General features: G+C 32.5%; 3 protein-coding genes across 4 annotated transcripts in view; 1 reads left to right on the plus strand and 2 right to left on the minus strand.

Annotated features, from left to right (window-relative positions):
* The window catches only part of LOC107696283 (homer protein homolog 3-like), a 37,683-nt gene extending 31,849 nt beyond the window's left edge, over positions 1 to 5,834 (plus strand). For both annotated transcript variants that reach the window (XM_016496579.1, XM_016496570.1), the window contains 3 exons: positions 2,516 to 2,623; positions 4,594 to 4,674; positions 5,400 to 5,834. In XM_016496579.1, the coding sequence (XP_016352065.1) occupies positions 2,516 to 2,623; positions 4,594 to 4,674; positions 5,400 to 5,585 (375 nt within the window). In that variant the 3' untranslated portion in view covers positions 5,586 to 5,834. The remainder of the gene's footprint in view (positions 1 to 2,515; positions 2,624 to 4,593; positions 4,675 to 5,399) is intronic.
* A 4,302-nt stretch (positions 5,835 to 10,136) lies between these two features.
* LOC107696297 (ubiquitin-60S ribosomal protein L40-like) lies at positions 10,137 to 12,955 on the minus strand. Its single transcript, XM_016496590.1, has 5 exons — positions 12,876 to 12,955; positions 12,104 to 12,213; positions 10,620 to 10,706; positions 10,405 to 10,507; positions 10,137 to 10,286 (listed from the first exon to the last, which is right to left on the minus strand). Exons 2-5 carry the CDS (start codon positions 12,204 to 12,206, stop codon positions 10,193 to 10,195), a joined length of 387 nt encoding a protein of 128 aa, XP_016352076.1. The 5' UTR covers positions 12,207 to 12,213; positions 12,876 to 12,955; the 3' UTR covers positions 10,137 to 10,192.
* Positions 12,956 to 13,417: 462 nt separating this feature from the next.
* Positions 13,418 to 16,526, minus strand: part of LOC107696307 (ceramide synthase 2-like) — a 20,290-nt gene continuing 17,181 nt past the window's right edge. Inside the window, exons 10-12 of the mRNA XM_016496597.1 lie at positions 15,648 to 15,754; positions 15,281 to 15,437; positions 13,418 to 14,013 (exon numbers count right to left, since the gene is read on the minus strand). Of these exons, the coding sequence (XP_016352083.1) occupies positions 13,810 to 14,013; positions 15,281 to 15,437; positions 15,648 to 15,754 (468 nt within the window). The 3' untranslated portion in view covers positions 13,418 to 13,809. The remainder of the gene's footprint in view (positions 14,014 to 15,280; positions 15,438 to 15,647; positions 15,755 to 16,526) is intronic.

Consider the following 16,526-nt stretch of genomic DNA (forward strand, 5'->3'; position numbering starts at 1 on the left):
ATTTAATCATATTAATATGTAAAAAATATATTTTAATAATAGTTTGGCTTCAAAAAATGTGTTTCCGTAACATCTCACTTATGTAAAAAATTAATATATTTTCCTGTGGTTTTTTTTTATTTTGTTTACATTTTTAACAAAAAAATCCTAATACATTTTCATTTAAAAAATGTTTTAATTAAAATGTATTTTTAAAAATGTATGTATTAATAAAAATAATTAATATTATTAATAATTAAATAAAATTGCATAATTTTTACTAATGTTTTCAGATTTTTCATTATTTTATTAATAAAAACAATGTCGTAATATTTTATTATTAATATTATCTTTTATTTACATTTGAATAATAATTTAGCTTTAAAATGCACTTTTGTAACATTGATTTAAAAAAAATGAGCAGCAAATCAGCATATTAGAATGATTTCTGAAGGATCATGTGACTGAAGACTGGAGTAATGATGCTGAAAATTCAGATTTGATCGCAGAAATAAATTACATTTTACTATATATTCACACAGAAAGCAGTTATTTTAAATTGTAATAATATTTCACAATATTACATATATCAAATAAATGCAGCTTTGGTGACTTATTTCAAAACCCGACCACAAACTTTTGAACAGTAGTATACTGTAGCTGTATATTAACCATCTAATATGATCTGGTCATTTGTGAATATATACTCATGCATTACTGATGATGGACAGAAATATGACTTGTCGTGTCACACCTGGTTAAAGCGCGGCGTGAAACGCTCAGCATAGTTTCCCTTCTACTGTCCTTTACTGTCAGCTGTAATGCATTATTCAAATATAATGCCTGAATAATCACTGAATGTGTATGTAGGTCAGCAGCGGGGCTTTATGACGGCCATTATGCTGCAGATTCGGTCCGAGTGAAGTTCTCAAATGATTTTACGCTGAAGCAGAACAGAATTTGTAGAGAAATGAACAAGCATCTGAGCCTCAAAACATCACACAGGCTTCGTCTTCACTGTCATATCAACAAGAGTCTGTTTCTTAGAAAGACTCCTGCCAGAACAGCCAGTTCTGCAAGCATAATGACTGTTTTCAAACAGGTTTCTCAGAAACGCCACAATGGTCCATCACGCAGCTCTCTTTCATACGAAAGAGACATAAAACATGGACTTTATACTGTATTCAGACTCTTCTGAACTCACATGATGCTTTGTGTGTTGTTGAAGAGACTGATATTTCAGTCATTCAAATCAGACTTTGCACAATTTTAATCAGATTTTCAATTAATAAAGTATTAATAATTCGGTTTAGTTTAGCACAGAAATGGCCTAAATGTACTATATTTACACAGGATTCACAATTGTATAGAGATTGACTGCTTTTGGTGTTTTTAGTAGGTTTTTTTCATTATTAGTTTAATAATAGCTAAAATTATTTAATGATATTTAATGTTTAAAAATATTATATAATTTTATAAAAAATATATATTCATTTTATCATTAATAAAAAATATGATTCAAGTTGTGCATTATCAGGATAGCAAAATAAATATGTACTCAGTGTTCACTTTCAAGTGGTATAGTTTTTTTTTTTTTTTGCATTTTTTCCTACATTAATTTATTTGAACAATAATTAGAGTAATAATTTAATAATATTAATATCATATAAAAATTTTATTTTAATAATTTAGCTTATAAATGCATTTCTGTAACATCTATGTAAGTCAAATATATATTTACCAACATATTTGCTTTTTTTACATCTAATTATTTTAACAATAATTTTATAATATTAAAATGATTGCATTTTAATAGTTTAGCTTAAATGTAAACGTAATTGATGTATGTACAAAGTAAATATATTTTTACACATTTTTTTTGCTTTTTAATGTTAAAGTGTCATTATAGTAATATTTAAGATCATTTATATGCTTAAAAATGCATTTCTGTAACATCTCACTTAAGCATGAATGACTATTATTTAGAGGACAAATATTTTTATGAACATTTTTTGCATTTCTTTTTTTTACATTTGTTTTTTTAATACTACTAATAATTTTGTATTAAAATTTAATTTTTTTGTAATCATATATTGTTTAAAATGCATTTCTGTAACATCTCACTTAAGCTGTTATGTAAAAGTAAAATAATTAAAATTGACATTAAAATATTAGGTAATATTGAGGAATCATTTTGGAATTTGATCTTGACTCAATGAATCAAATCTGTCTGAATCATGAGGAGCAAAATATATAGGTTCAATTTTTTTTTTTTTTTCATGTGAAAGATCATGCGTTCAATCAAACTACAATATTTTGGCCCAAAATTGTCCTTGTTCTACTGTAAGTCATGTTAATGATTTCACATATTGTTGGGCCTTTGCAGTTCAGGGTAATATGAATAAAATCAGTTGGATTTGAAGGACTTTTTATGGACTTTTGCACATGGCAGATGTGTATCTGAGCGTGCTCTGTTAATTGCAGGCATCATCAGTGTAATGACGGCTCTGACAGATGAGTTGTTGTGTGTCTGTAGGTGGCGGATCTGGAGGCTCACGGCGGTCAGGGACCCAGCGACATGCTAAAAGACGAGCTCACTCAATCCCTGGAGGAGCTGGAGAACCTGCTGAAGGCAAAGGACGAGGCGAGAGTGTGCACACACACACACACACACACACACACACACACACACACACTCACACACACACACACACACACACACTCATTCCTACATTAATTTATTTGAACAATAATTAGAGTAATAATTTAATAATATTAATATCATATAAAAATTTTATTTTAATAATTTAGCTTATAAATGCATTTCTGTAACATCTATGTAAGTCAAATATATATTTACCAACATATTTGCTTTTTTTACATCTAATTATTTTAACAATAATTTTATAATATTAAAATGATTGCATTTTAATAGTTTAGCTTAAATGTAAACGTAATTGATGTATGTACAAAGTAAATATATTTTTACACATTTTTTTTGCTTTTTAATGTTAAAGTGTCATTATAGTAATATTTAAGATCATTTATATGCTTAAAAATGCATTTCTGTAACATCTCACTTAAGCATGAATGACTATTATTTAGAGGACAAATATTTTTATGAACATTTTTTGCATTTCTTTTTTTTACATTTGTTTTTTTAATACTACTAATAATTTTGTATTAAAATTTAATTTTTTTGTAATCATATATTGTTTAAAATGCATTTCTGTAACATCTCACTTAAGCTGTTATGTAAAAGTAAAATAATTAAAATTGACATTAAAATATTAGGTAAAATTGAGGAATCATTTTGGAATTTGATCTTGACTCAATGAATCAAATCTGTCTGAATCATGAGGAGCAAAATATATAGGTTCAATTTTTTTTTTTTTTTCATGTGAAAGATCATGCGTTCAATCAAACTACAATATTTTGGCCCAAAATTGTCCTTGTTCTACTGTAAGTCATGTTAATGATTTCACATATTGTTGGGCCTTTGCAGTTCAGGGTAATATGAATAAAATCAGTTGGATTTGAAGGACTTTTTATGGACTTTTGCACATGGCAGATGTGTATCTGAGCGTGCTCTGTTAATTGCAGGCATCATCAGTGTAATGACGGCTCTGACAGATGAGTTGTTGTGTGTCTGTAGGTGGCGGATCTGGAGGCTCACGGCGGTCAGGGACCCAGCGACATGCTAAAAGACGAGCTCACTCAATCCCTGGAGGAGCTGGAGAACCTGCTGAAGGCAAAGGACGAGGCGAGAGTGTGCACACACACACACACACACACACACACACACACACGCGCACACACACACACACACACACACACACGCGCACACACACACACACACACACACACACGCGCACACACACACACACACACACACACACGCGCACACACACACACACACACACACACACGCGCACACACACACACACACACACACACACGCGCACACACACACACACACACACACACACGCGCACACACACACACACACACACACACACGCGCACACACACACACACACACACACACACGCGCACACACACACACACACACACACACACGCGCACACACACACACACACACACACACACGCGCACACACACACACACACACACACACACGCGCACACACACACACACACACACACACACGCGCACACACACACACACACACACACACACGCGCACACACACACACACACACACACACACGCGCACACACACACACACACACACACACACGCGCACACACACACACACACACACACACACGCGCACACACACACACACACACACACACACGCGCACACACACACACACACACACACACACGCGCACACACACACACACACACACACACACGCGCACACACACACACACACACACACACACTCACACAGACACACACACACAGACACACAGACACACACAGACACACACACACTCTCACACACACAGACACACAGACACACAGACACACAGACACACACACACTAGTCCAGTTACTGCAATCATCTCCTCAAACTCCTGCATATAAGACACTAAACACAGTGAGGCCTCGCTGGATTATATGCTTCTGCACATTATTGCATTTCAGGAGATCCGTATTCTCCAGAGTAAGAAGTCCAACTTCCACGAGCTGGAGCCGGAGAGAGAAGAAGCCATTCACAGACTGCAGGTGCATGCTTCACACCTATGCAACACATGAAAATGAAAATGTCACAGAAATGGCATAAATATAATTACACATTTTTTAACCTTAAAATTTGTTTTTATTATTATAAGTATATTTCAAATAATAATGATTTCGTTTAATTAAAAATATTTATAATATTTTAATAATATGAAAAATTATTATATATTAATAATTTAGCTTACAAATGACATATTTCATACAAAGTTGTTCTTTTAGATTATTTAATTAAAATAACATTTAATTTAATATTTTAATAACATTAAAATTTATTATAATAATTATTTAGCTTAAAAATTGTCATGCAGTTCTGTAACGTTCAACTTGCATGTTTATGTAACAGTGAAAAAAAGCTGTATGAAGATTGACTGTTAATGCTGTTATTGCTTAATTGGAATATTTTACATTAAATTACTATTTTAATAACTAAAATAATAATTTTAAGCTAAATTATTATTAAAATAAGCATCACGCTTTTCGGTAACATCTACAGAAGTAAAAAAAAAAACATTTTTACAAATACTTTCAAAAAGCTAATTTAAAAAACATATTTCTTCCTCCTGCAGTACTTCAGTATGCAACTGCTTTGTTTAATTGACTGTGAGAGTTTTCTAAGAAGGCATTTTCCAAATGTAGAGGGTTAGTTACTGTGAAGGTTCTGGTGAGATCTGACCCTGGACATCTCTGTGGTGTGTCTGAATGTGTTTCAGGAGCTGGAGATGCGTAACGTTGAGCTGGAGCGGCGCGTGCAGAGCGCTGAGCAAACCCTGGTGTCTGCGCTGGAGGATCGCGAGCGCGCCGAGAACGAGGTGCAGAGGGTCGCTCAGATCCTCGACGTCAAGATCTTCGACCTCAACGACCTTCGGCAGAGTCTGGTCAAGCTCATCAATAAATAGTGCGACCCTGCTTTCTTCTCGTTCATCTTGAATTTGCACTGAAACGCTCTTTCTGTTCCAGTCTAGCAATAACTTCAGTGTTGAGGATGTTAAGTTGGCAGATCACGAACAGTGTTGCTACGGTACGCTTTATTTTTGATACAGAAACACTAGTGCTGTGTGACATCTTTACAGGATCACAAGTATGATTTTTTTCGTAATTATTTTTCTTTTAAACCATGCTAAAGGTCACACATCATGAAAAATAGGGCTGAAAAAAATGTATTCACAAATGCATCACAAACGATTCTGGATTAATTCACAAAAATGTTATTTTAAAGGATTGATAATTAAGTTCAGTGCAACATAAGTTATTTACACAAGTTGTGTAAATGTTTTTATTTATTTATTTTTGGCATTTTTACATCTGCATTTAATTATTTCAAATTATTATTTAGTTATATATAATAATATACCATTAAAATAGTAATTTAATACAATTTTAATAATATAAAAAATTATTATATTTTAATAATAATTTAGATGAAAAATTCATACACTTCTGTAAAATTTCACTTTAACGAGAATGGCTGTTATGACAATGTTAAATAAATTTTTATGAACACTTCAAAAGATTAGGTTAAAAACACATTGTATAAGATTGTTTTTCCATTTTTACATCTATATCCAATTATTATTTTGAATTATTATTTAATTATACATATTATATAGCTAAAATAATATTTTAATCATATTATTTTAATTTAGCTGAAAAATTGTCACACATTTCTGTAACATTCAACTTCAGTATGAAGGGCTGTTATGTCAAAGTCAAATTAACTGACAAATATGTCAAATTAACACTTAAAAAGATCAGGTTAAAAAAATTATAAAGATTGACTACTGATTTCTTTATTTTTTGTTGCGATTTTTCATCTACATTCAATTATTTGAAATGATTATTTTAATAGTAAATATTATATAGTTATAACAATTTAATATTTTAATCATTTAAAAATGTATATTATTTGTAATAATTTACACATTTCTGAAACATTAAACTTGAGCATGAATGGCTGTTATGTCAAAATCAAATGAATTTTTACTAGCACTTTAAAGGATTAGGATAAAAAATTGATTCTGTTTGGAATTGAATCTTGACTCTGTGAATCGAAATCTAATTGAATCATGAGTGTTTAATGAATATGATGTGTGATTTAGTTCATAACCAAAACTAATTTGTAGCAAAGACCTTAGTGGCTCAAACGCCTCAAGCTTTTGGGAGATATATGAGTGGAAAAATATGAGTGGAAATGATGTTTACCATTTTAGAAAGTCATGAATGAGCTTTTGTGCCGTTGAGTTTGTTTTTCTGATTCAGTTTCTCAGCTGGGAGTGAGAGGAAACCAAAGACCAGCTTGAATGTGGCGCCTCTATGTGTTCATACTGTGGAATGCTTAGTATAGACGACAGCACTGATATAAAGCATCAAATATTAGCTGCATTGGCAGAAATATATGAGTAGGTAGAAATCAACAATTCTGTTATGATAGAACATTAAGATCCCTTAAACTCGTGAGGGAATTTATACTTAAGAATAGCTGTAGTTCTTCATTGAGCAATGGATTCATGAATGTGCTTGAATGCATCTAGTGTAGTTGCTTTGTGCAGCTCTAAGGCTTCAAATTTTCATTTGATTAAAGGAATCATTCAGGCAAAAATGAAAATGTGCTGAAAATGTCCATCCAAGATTAGGATGAGTTTGTTTCTTCATCAGATTTGGAGAAATGTAGCATTGCATCAGTGTCTCAGCAATGGATGCTCTGCAGTGAATGGGTGCCGTCAGAATGAGAGTCCAAACATCTGATAAAAACATCACAGTAATCCACAAGTAATCCACACCACTCCAGTCCAAAACAGTTGTATAGAGATTGATCACTGTAGGTGTTCTTTTTTTCTGATTTTTTTTTTATTATTATTACTTTTGGCCCTTTTTTTGTGATTTTTATCTTTTACCCTCTTTTTTTTTTGCATTGTTTTTTTATCTACATTCAATTATCATTTTATATGATGGTTTTATTTTAAATACTATATAGTTAAAATATTCAAAACATTACTAAATTGTTAATGTTCAAATGTTTCAATTTTAATAATTTAGTTTTAAAAAAATCACATTTCTGTGCTATCTAAATTCTGTACAGGAGTGTGTGTGTATTGAATTACATTGAATTGCTCATGTGATTTATTGCAATTACAAACGCTAAAAAAAAATCCTGGAAAATGTAATATTTAAACAAATGGTTTAAATGAGATTTAGATTTATCACAACTTTGCTAAGTATTATATTTGCTCAATTACAATGCATTTTACAATACAAAATGCATCATTTAGAATTTTTTTTTCTGGAAAAAACATCTAAGTTGTTTTTCTTAATGCAACAAAAAAAAAATTCACTTGAAAAATGCAATGTTATGGATTATGGAGCCGGAAGCAACCATCTAAAGTTAAAATGTCTTGATGATGGACTTGTTTAAGTTTTTGTCTTCTCCAGATGTTAACTGATGGACTGGAGTGCTGTGGATTACTTGTGGATTATTGTGATGTTTTTATCAGCTGTTTGGACTCTCATTCTGACGGCACCCATTCACTGCAGAGCATCCATTGCTGAGACACTGATGCAATGCTACATTTCTCCAAATCTGATGAAACAAACTCATCCTAATCTTGGATGACCTGAAGAAAAGCACATTTTCAGCAAATGTTCATTTTTGGCTGAACTGTTTCTCTAAATCGTAGGCTGTAATGGTTGTACAGTTGTGTATTGGATGTTGCATTATACAGTATCTTTATTATAGCACAAGAAAGCCGCTCGTGTGGCTTCCGACCGCAGTATGTTAAGTGCCAACAGCCTGTTTTTATGTGTTCTCTCAATCCGCAGGGTTCGGCACGAACAGCACGAGCTTTTGTATTTGTGTGCTTTATACATATATAGGGTCAAATAAACAGGTGTTTACTTTTATATTTCTTCTCTCTTCATGCAGTACTTGAGTATGTGTACTGCTTTGTATAATCGACGAGAGCATGTGTGATTTGATTTGGAGAAAGTGGCAAGAACTCTTTTCAAGGACAAACATTTCTGCTTGTGAGTGATCCAGTGTCTTACTCTGATGCCAGAGCCTTATTTTCCCCACACGCATCTTCGGTTCCTCCTGCAGCTCTGGACAGGCTGATTATACGATGATGACGGTATTTCATTCTACTCTAGTAAGAGTCGTACTGTGCCAACCGGCTAACGCAATCAGCTGGAAACTCCAGAGCAAAGACTCACAATATATCATCTTCTCTGAACTGAAAGCAAACCTGCTGAATAGATTTGTTTTACATTGAATTACCTGTGTGGTTTATTGCATTTACATGTGCGCAAGACATCCTGGAAAAGTAATATTTAAACCAATGGTTAAGTTAGACTGATTTAAATATGCATAGCTTTAAATATCATATTTGCTCAATTATTGCCCCAGCAAATGCATGCTTAAAATGCATTTTCAAAACTTGTGAATTCTTAGTTTTCTGTGCACAAGTCAATAAAGGCAAAAGTAATATTTAAGCAAAATGTTAAGAAATTTGAATGTTTAAATTTTGCACATTTGCTCACTTGATACCAAAGCAAATGTGCTTAATTTTAACTTAAATGCATTGTTCATAGATTCGTAAGTCATTTAAAAATTACTGAGTTTGGAGATTCAACTTCATACCATTAAAATGCTTCACTTTTACATTTTCATTGTTTAATGGACAATCCAATATTAGCAGCTATTATTATTAGATATTAAGCTTGCAAAATAAATTCGTTTTATATTTAATTAGCAGTGATTTAGTTATTTTCTGCATTACATATGCTCAAAAAATCCCTGGCAAACACAAAATGTTGATTCATTTAAATATGCTTACATTTTCTTATTTTGTATTTCAGTTGCTAAATTAACACCCAAGCTAAACTCGTTAACACCGACTAAAATGCTTTTTTTGTTTTGTTTTTTGAAAGTCCATACTTTTAATCTCAAGTACTTCATGGTATTCTAAATGTACAATTACACCATATAACATTTTTTAAATCATGCATACTATATGAAATGCTTACATGCGAGACATTTTTACTGTCTGCATAAAAAAAAAAAAACTTTAACAGATGCTTGACTTAAAATGGTTTGTACTTTTAAAAAACAAATGCAAAAACATCCCCATTTTGTCGGATTCGACATATTCTAGGGCTGTTGTGACTAAACATTGCACAAACTATAGGTTTACAACTATAGCATTTCACAATGTTTTGTTTTAAATGTACAAAATGTAATAGATTTACAAAACCTTTTAACCAAAAAATTTAAAGTTTCCAAAATCTGAAACGGTGATTACGTTGGATCCACTTGAAAATGTCCTCAGGGAAGTATGAAGACAAAATGGTTAGAAAAATATAATGGGCATCTCTAAGGTTCATTTTTTTTACACGGAAGGAAAAGAACATGATGAAAGTGCAATAGTTGGCAAATGAACAAACAAATTCCAGGCAACTGCTTTCAGCAACATTTTATTTGAACAAAGCTCCTGAAACACATCGATGCTCCAGTCTACTTCAGCTTCTTCTTGGGACGCAGGTTGTTGGTGTGGCCGCACTTCTTCTTGCGGCAGTTGACGGCACGTGGGTGCAGACGGGCGTAACACCTGAGACGAGAACATGGCTTCATTATCCTTACATTCAACACAACACTGAACCATCACCAACACATGCCCTACACGGGAGTCCATCACTAGATGTTAGAAGTGAAGCGTGTGCTCTTACTTGCGGCAGATCATCTTCTCGCAGTTGTATTTCTGGGCCAGCTGTCTGAGGGACGGCTCGATGATGCCTCCTCTGAGACGCAGCACCAGGTGCAGGGTGGACTCTGAGAAAAACCACAAACATCAGCCGAACAAACACAGGAGCTCTTGAGCAACAGCAGATGTTATGTGCACGAGAGTGCTTTTCTATTTAAAGACAGTCCAGTATTTACACACCTTTCTGAATGTTGTAGTCTGAAAGCGTGCGACCGTCTTCCAACTGTTTGCCAGCGAAAATCAGACGCTGCTGGTCAGGCGGGATGCCTGAGGATAAAATAAAGACATGCTAGTGCTCTGAAGAATGGAAAAAAATAGATAAGAAATAAACATAAATAATGAAAGACATGTTAGTGGTCTGAAAAAAAGACCACTAACTAACAATTTTTCTCCCAGAAAGCAGAACATGATTAATTCAGCTTATATCTTTATACAGGGTTTCTGCAAGTTTTATGAAGGTAAATAGAAGACTTCAAGATGATCTTTATCAGACCAAGTCAAAATTTAAGGAATAAACCCATGCAAACAAAACTTCCTTAGTAATTGTCTTGTTTTCCAGTGAAAATTTCAAGATACTTAAATCAAGATATGTTTACTTCAGAAGCAAAATGACTTAAGTTTTCTTTTCTGAGAAATGTATCAAAATGAAGTGAGCACATTTTTATAAAAAGAAGAAATATCTGCCAATGAGCTTAGAAAAAAAACTGAATTTGAAAATGTAATTCCCCACTGAGATACCTGTATTGTTTAAAGCATACTCACTTAATTTGGTTTAATTCCTTAGAAAACAACTTCACATCTTCAGTTTGCATCTCAAGTAAATGTATCTTGATTTAAAGATGTTTAGATGTATTGTACTAGAAAATAAAAATACAGATATAAAATAAAATACTTGTATTGTTTTTTAAAGAAGTCTCTTCTGCTCATCAAGGCTGCATTTATTTGATAAAAAATACAGGAAAAAAAAACAGTAATCTTGCAAAATGTTATTACAATATAAAATAATGGTCTATTTTAATATACATTAAAATATAAGTTATTTCTGTGATGCAAAGCTGTATTTCCATCATCATTACTCCAGTATAAAGTGTCACATGATCTTCAGAAATCATTCTGATATGCTGATTTATTATTAGAATTATCAACAGTTGTGCTGCACAATATTTTTTTGGAAACTGCGATACTTTTTTCAGGATTCTTTGATGAATAAAAAGTTAAAAAGAACAGCATTTATTCAAAATATAAATCTTTTCTAACAATATACATCACTTCTTATCAACTGAACACATCCTTGCTGAATAAAAGTTTTAATTTCTTTCAAAAAACGAAAGAATAAAATTTTTCTGACCCCAAACTTTTGAACTGTAGTGTATATTGTTAGAAAATATTTCTATTTTAAATAAATGCTCTTCTTTTGAACTTTTTATTCATCAAAGAATCCTGAAAAAAGTATCACAGGTTCCAAAAAAATTTCAACAGTTTGTGTGTGTGTATGTATGTGTATATATATATATAATTTTCCTTTTTTGCAATACATTTAAGACTTTCTGCACCTAAAAGACATTTTAAGGCCTGTGGCCTTCATCTGTGGAAGGGCAAATTAAGAGTTTAGGACCCACAGAAAGCCTGTTTTCTTCACTGACACCCCTGAAGCTCATACACACCCTCCTTGTCCTGGATCTTGGCCTTCACATTCTCGATGGTGTCGCTGGGCTCGACCTCGAGGGTGATGGTTTTACCGGTCAAAGTTTTCACAAAGATCTGCATTTTGCCACTGTCACACAGAAAAAGAGACAGTCAACATCCTTCAGAGTCAATGAGAGCATCAAGCATCAGCATCTGTCACGTGCACGGATCATCACAGAAACAGAAGCAGCAAAAAAATGGTGCAATACAATAATTTTGCCCTGTTGGCACATGTAGTTATTTTCATTTATACCATGTTTCAGTAACAAATCAGCATCTGTAATACAATGGTACTTCCGTGATTTTGGCCATGACCCATAGCAACTTAAGATACCATGGAATTGCCATATAGTGTGATATATATAATGAATGATATCAAAAACACCAATTAGTGATCAGCATCTGACTTTACTGCGCATCACAAATCAGTTTTATGTCATTCAAACGCTAAAAGACCCAGTAACGTTATAAAATAGAGCTAAATAATGTGCATGATCACGTAAAAAGCATGCATTGCAGGTTTCTGTCGCTTTAGTGGGTTTGGTGTTTTTCTGTCACACATGGCAGAAGCCGCCATGACACACTCGCCCCTTCAAACCACACAAACGCGTCTAAATCCACCGCATAACCAGCTTTAATCGCTCCACTCACGAACGTAAGTATCTCATGTACACACTCAAACAAACATAAGGGTGAATAAGGAGAGAAAAGACGTCAAAACTAAACAATCGCGCGGACGGTAATCCTCACCCTCGCAGTCGCTGTCGATCCGGGCGGAAAAAGAACCACGCGTTCCTCGTGCGCGAAGATCGCGTGTCTTTGAGCGTTAAAGCGGCTTTACCGCCGCCTGCAGGAGCGGAGCGGAACCGCAGCGCGCCGCTGCCACACAACGGGTTTTCAAACCAATATAAACATTATATCAGCGCATTCATCAGGATGCGAGCTCTTCAGAATCAGAGTTAAAGCTCCTAAAATAAGGTCTGTGCTGGTTTTATATAAATGCATTATCGGTTTCTGCATTTCTGGGACAAGCTGTTATTTATTATGTGTATACTGTGAATCTGGGTGACGTTTGGTGTCTATATGTGTATTTCTGAGATTATTATTAAATATAATTTAATATGTAGAATTAAAACGGTGGTGTGATTTGTCACAATATTTATATAAATAATAAATTATTTTTGTGTAAAGTAAAATATGTATACAGAGAAAAAGACAAGGCAAGATATTTCACAATATATTCATATATTCTACCAGAGGACATTAAAACATGTTCAAAATGAAATCTACAGCTATATTTACAAAACATATCATTCATTTCAAACCGAGTATTTTCATCATACAAGTGCACAATAAATACAGAGTATTTTCAGTTAAACGTTATTTATAGCCTATTTATTACAGACTGAACATTACTGATATGGGTTTGCACTGCTGATCTGTCATGAACTAAATGCACACGTCAGCAAGTCTTTTTATTTCCATTCAATTCTACTCTTTTAGTAGTGATATGAGGTGTGACTAAATAAAGAGAAAGTCCTTGATCTGCCTCTCCCTCATAAGTGCTTGATGCTTGAGCTGGTTACTGGTGTAAATGAGAGTTAAGTGTGTTCCTGAAGTACAGTGTATTTGTTTCTGATGATCTCAGTGTGGATGAAGGAGTAGCACGTCTCAGCGCTCGCTGCTATCTGGCTTTCGGCAGTCTTCTGTTCGCATCGGCTTTCTGATTCGTCAAGTTATTTAAGACACAGCTGGAGCTCAGCATCGCCAGCCTGGAGTCCAGAACCACCTTCCTCTTCCTCCAGGAAGACCAATCTTCCTCATCCTCTTCCTCATTCTCCTCCTCCTCTGGTTCACTTTCAACATCGCTGCGCTCGTCCTTGTCCAGCTGGAGCAGAGAAGGTCAAAGTGAGACTGGTCAAAGATTTATTTGAATTCACCAGTGTGTGTCAGTCAAATAATTGATCACAATGTGCAATGCTTTTGAAATTAGTTCATGCAATAAAAAAGAGAGAGAAAAGTTCCTCTGAGCACAAATCACATATTTTGTTATGTATGCATGCAGCAGTGTTGTTGTTAACTAAAACTAAATATAATAAAAATAGTTTTTTGGTAACTGAAATACATAAAATAAAATGCAAAATTTAAACGAAAATGAGAAATGTTTCTAACTACCAGAAATAATTTAAGTTGACATATTGATCTTACTCAAACTAAAACTGAAATAAAAGCTAAATAGAAAAATAAAACACAAAAACGAATAGAAATGACAAAAAGCAAAAATACTAATACTACATTAAACTAAACTAAGATTAAAATTAAACTGAAAATATACAAATAAAACTCACCGAAATGAATTATTTAAATTAATTTAAAATGACTAAAATTCTAACTGAAATAAAAAATAATTAAAGCTAAAGAAAAATATATACACGCATAAAAAACTAACAAAAATGACAAAAGCACATAACAAAAGTACTAAAACTTAATTAAAATGTACAACATATAAAAGTAAAATTAACTGAAATAAATAATTTAAGTTGAAGTATTACATTTACTAAAACTAAGAATGAAATTAAAATAAATTAAAGCTAAAAAGAAATGTATATAAAAAACAAAAAGTAATAAAAATGACAGAAGCACTGCAAAATTACTAAAACTTAAAGTTGTTCGTTTTTTTCAAAATTAAAATAACAATATAAAAGTAAATGTAAATAAAATGATTTAAGTTGAAGTTCTAAAATTACTGAAACAAACTAAAAATAAATAAATAAAAATGAAAAAGCACAAAAATGATTAAAACATACAAATAATAATAAAACTAACTGAAATAAATCATTTGAGTTGAAATTCTAAAAATCTAAAATTCTAAAACTGAAATCAAAATAAATGAATGCCAAATAGAAATATTTGTATAAAAAACAAAAACTAATAAAAAAAGACAAAAGCACATAACAGAACTTCCAAAACATAAACTACAATTGAAACGAAAACTGAAAATATAAAAATAAAAGCTTATTCATAATATCAATAAATACTCTGACAGTATATAATACTAAAATACCACTGTTAGGTAATTTAATTCAGACATACAGTACGAGTGTCTAAATAGTTTCTGGGACTTGCAGATATGATGGACGGAAGGAATGACTTACTTTCCCTAAGAAGAGAAACTTGTAGATCATTCTGAGGATGAGATAAGCCCAGTAAATGTGCAGCGTCTGCAGCACCAGCAGCAGCGCATTAAAGAAATAATACCCCATAAACGGCTCAAACACTTCCATAGACAAAACCAGAGTGGTGTAGATGATCCTACAGGAGAGAAAACACACACACACACACACACAGACACATGCTTAAACACTGAGAAAAACAATGCAAAGGAACCAAATCTAAGAGCTGCCTATTTCTATTACAGCTACTGAAATAGATAAAGTGATATTAATAGTGAAGTGTTTTGAAATAGAAACTGAAGGCAATGTCATCTGATACTTCATGATTTAAAGAGTTTAAAGTTCTTACTTGCTGGGAAACACAACCAGGCGTGTAACCAGGAATACAGCAGCAAAAATCACAAACAATGAATCGCAAGTTTTCTTCCAGCCGGCATAGTTGAACATCTTGGCAGACTGTGGAAAATCCAGAGAGATTTTGTTGAGCTACAATAAATTACAATACATTTAAAGCACTGAAACTTCAAAACGTAAACTAATACTCTGACAGAATGGACATAGAGACTGAATCAGATATATATTAAGAAAATGACTGCGGATTTACAGTTAAAATCTGACATTTCCAACAAAGCTGGGCAGTAATCAAAAAGTATTTGCTTGATTTTTAAAATGTTGTAAGGGGCTTTTTGTAGTTATGTATTTGTTTTTATTTTAAGTTATTAACGGTTTCTTCTGTCTTTCTTTCTTTTTTTTTTTATTATTTAATATTAATTTATCCATTTTTTTATTTATTTCGTTTTTTAAGTATTAATATTTTAAGTAAATGCTATGTGTATATTGTTATGTTTATAAAAAGTTGAATAAAAACATAGTTTAAAATAAACTTAAAATAAAATGAGAAATATTTTGGCAAATAACAAATAAAGTTGAAACACTAAAATAACTCAAACTAAACTGAAATAATTAAAAGCTAAATAGCAATACATATATATATATATATACACACATAAAAAAAATAAACATATGTGTATATGTGAAAATATACACATAAAAAATACAACTAAAAATGAAATAAATAATTTAAGTTAAAGTTCTACATTTTAAGTTCTAAAACTAAAATGAGAAATGTTTCCTTAGCAACTAACTGAATAAAGTTGAAATACTAAAATTACTAAAACTGAAATGAAAATAAATTATATATACACACACACACACACACACACACACA

Source organism: Sinocyclocheilus anshuiensis, unplaced genomic scaffold, assembly GCF_001515605.1.
Source record: "Sinocyclocheilus anshuiensis isolate Anshui unplaced genomic scaffold, SAMN03320099.WGS_v1.1 scaffold217, whole genome shotgun sequence".
NCBI classification, from domain to species: Eukaryota; Metazoa; Chordata; class Actinopteri; order Cypriniformes; family Cyprinidae; genus Sinocyclocheilus; species Sinocyclocheilus anshuiensis.

What these genes read in the sequence shown, in the direction of transcription:
- LOC107696297 (XM_016496590.1), bottom strand. Translation starts at nt 12,206, where the DNA reads ATGCAGATCTTTGTGAAAACTTTGACCGGTAAAACCATCACCCTCGAG. An exon ending in AGACTACAACATTCAGAAAG is followed by an intron (nt 10,508 to 10,619) that starts GTGTGTAAATAC and finishes GGTTTTTCTCAG; the next exon opens with AGTCCACCCTGCACCTGGTG. An exon ending in GAGAAGATGATCTGCCGCAA is followed by an intron (nt 10,287 to 10,404) that starts GTAAGAGCACAC and finishes TTCTCGTCTCAG; the next exon opens with GTGTTACGCCCGTCTGCACC.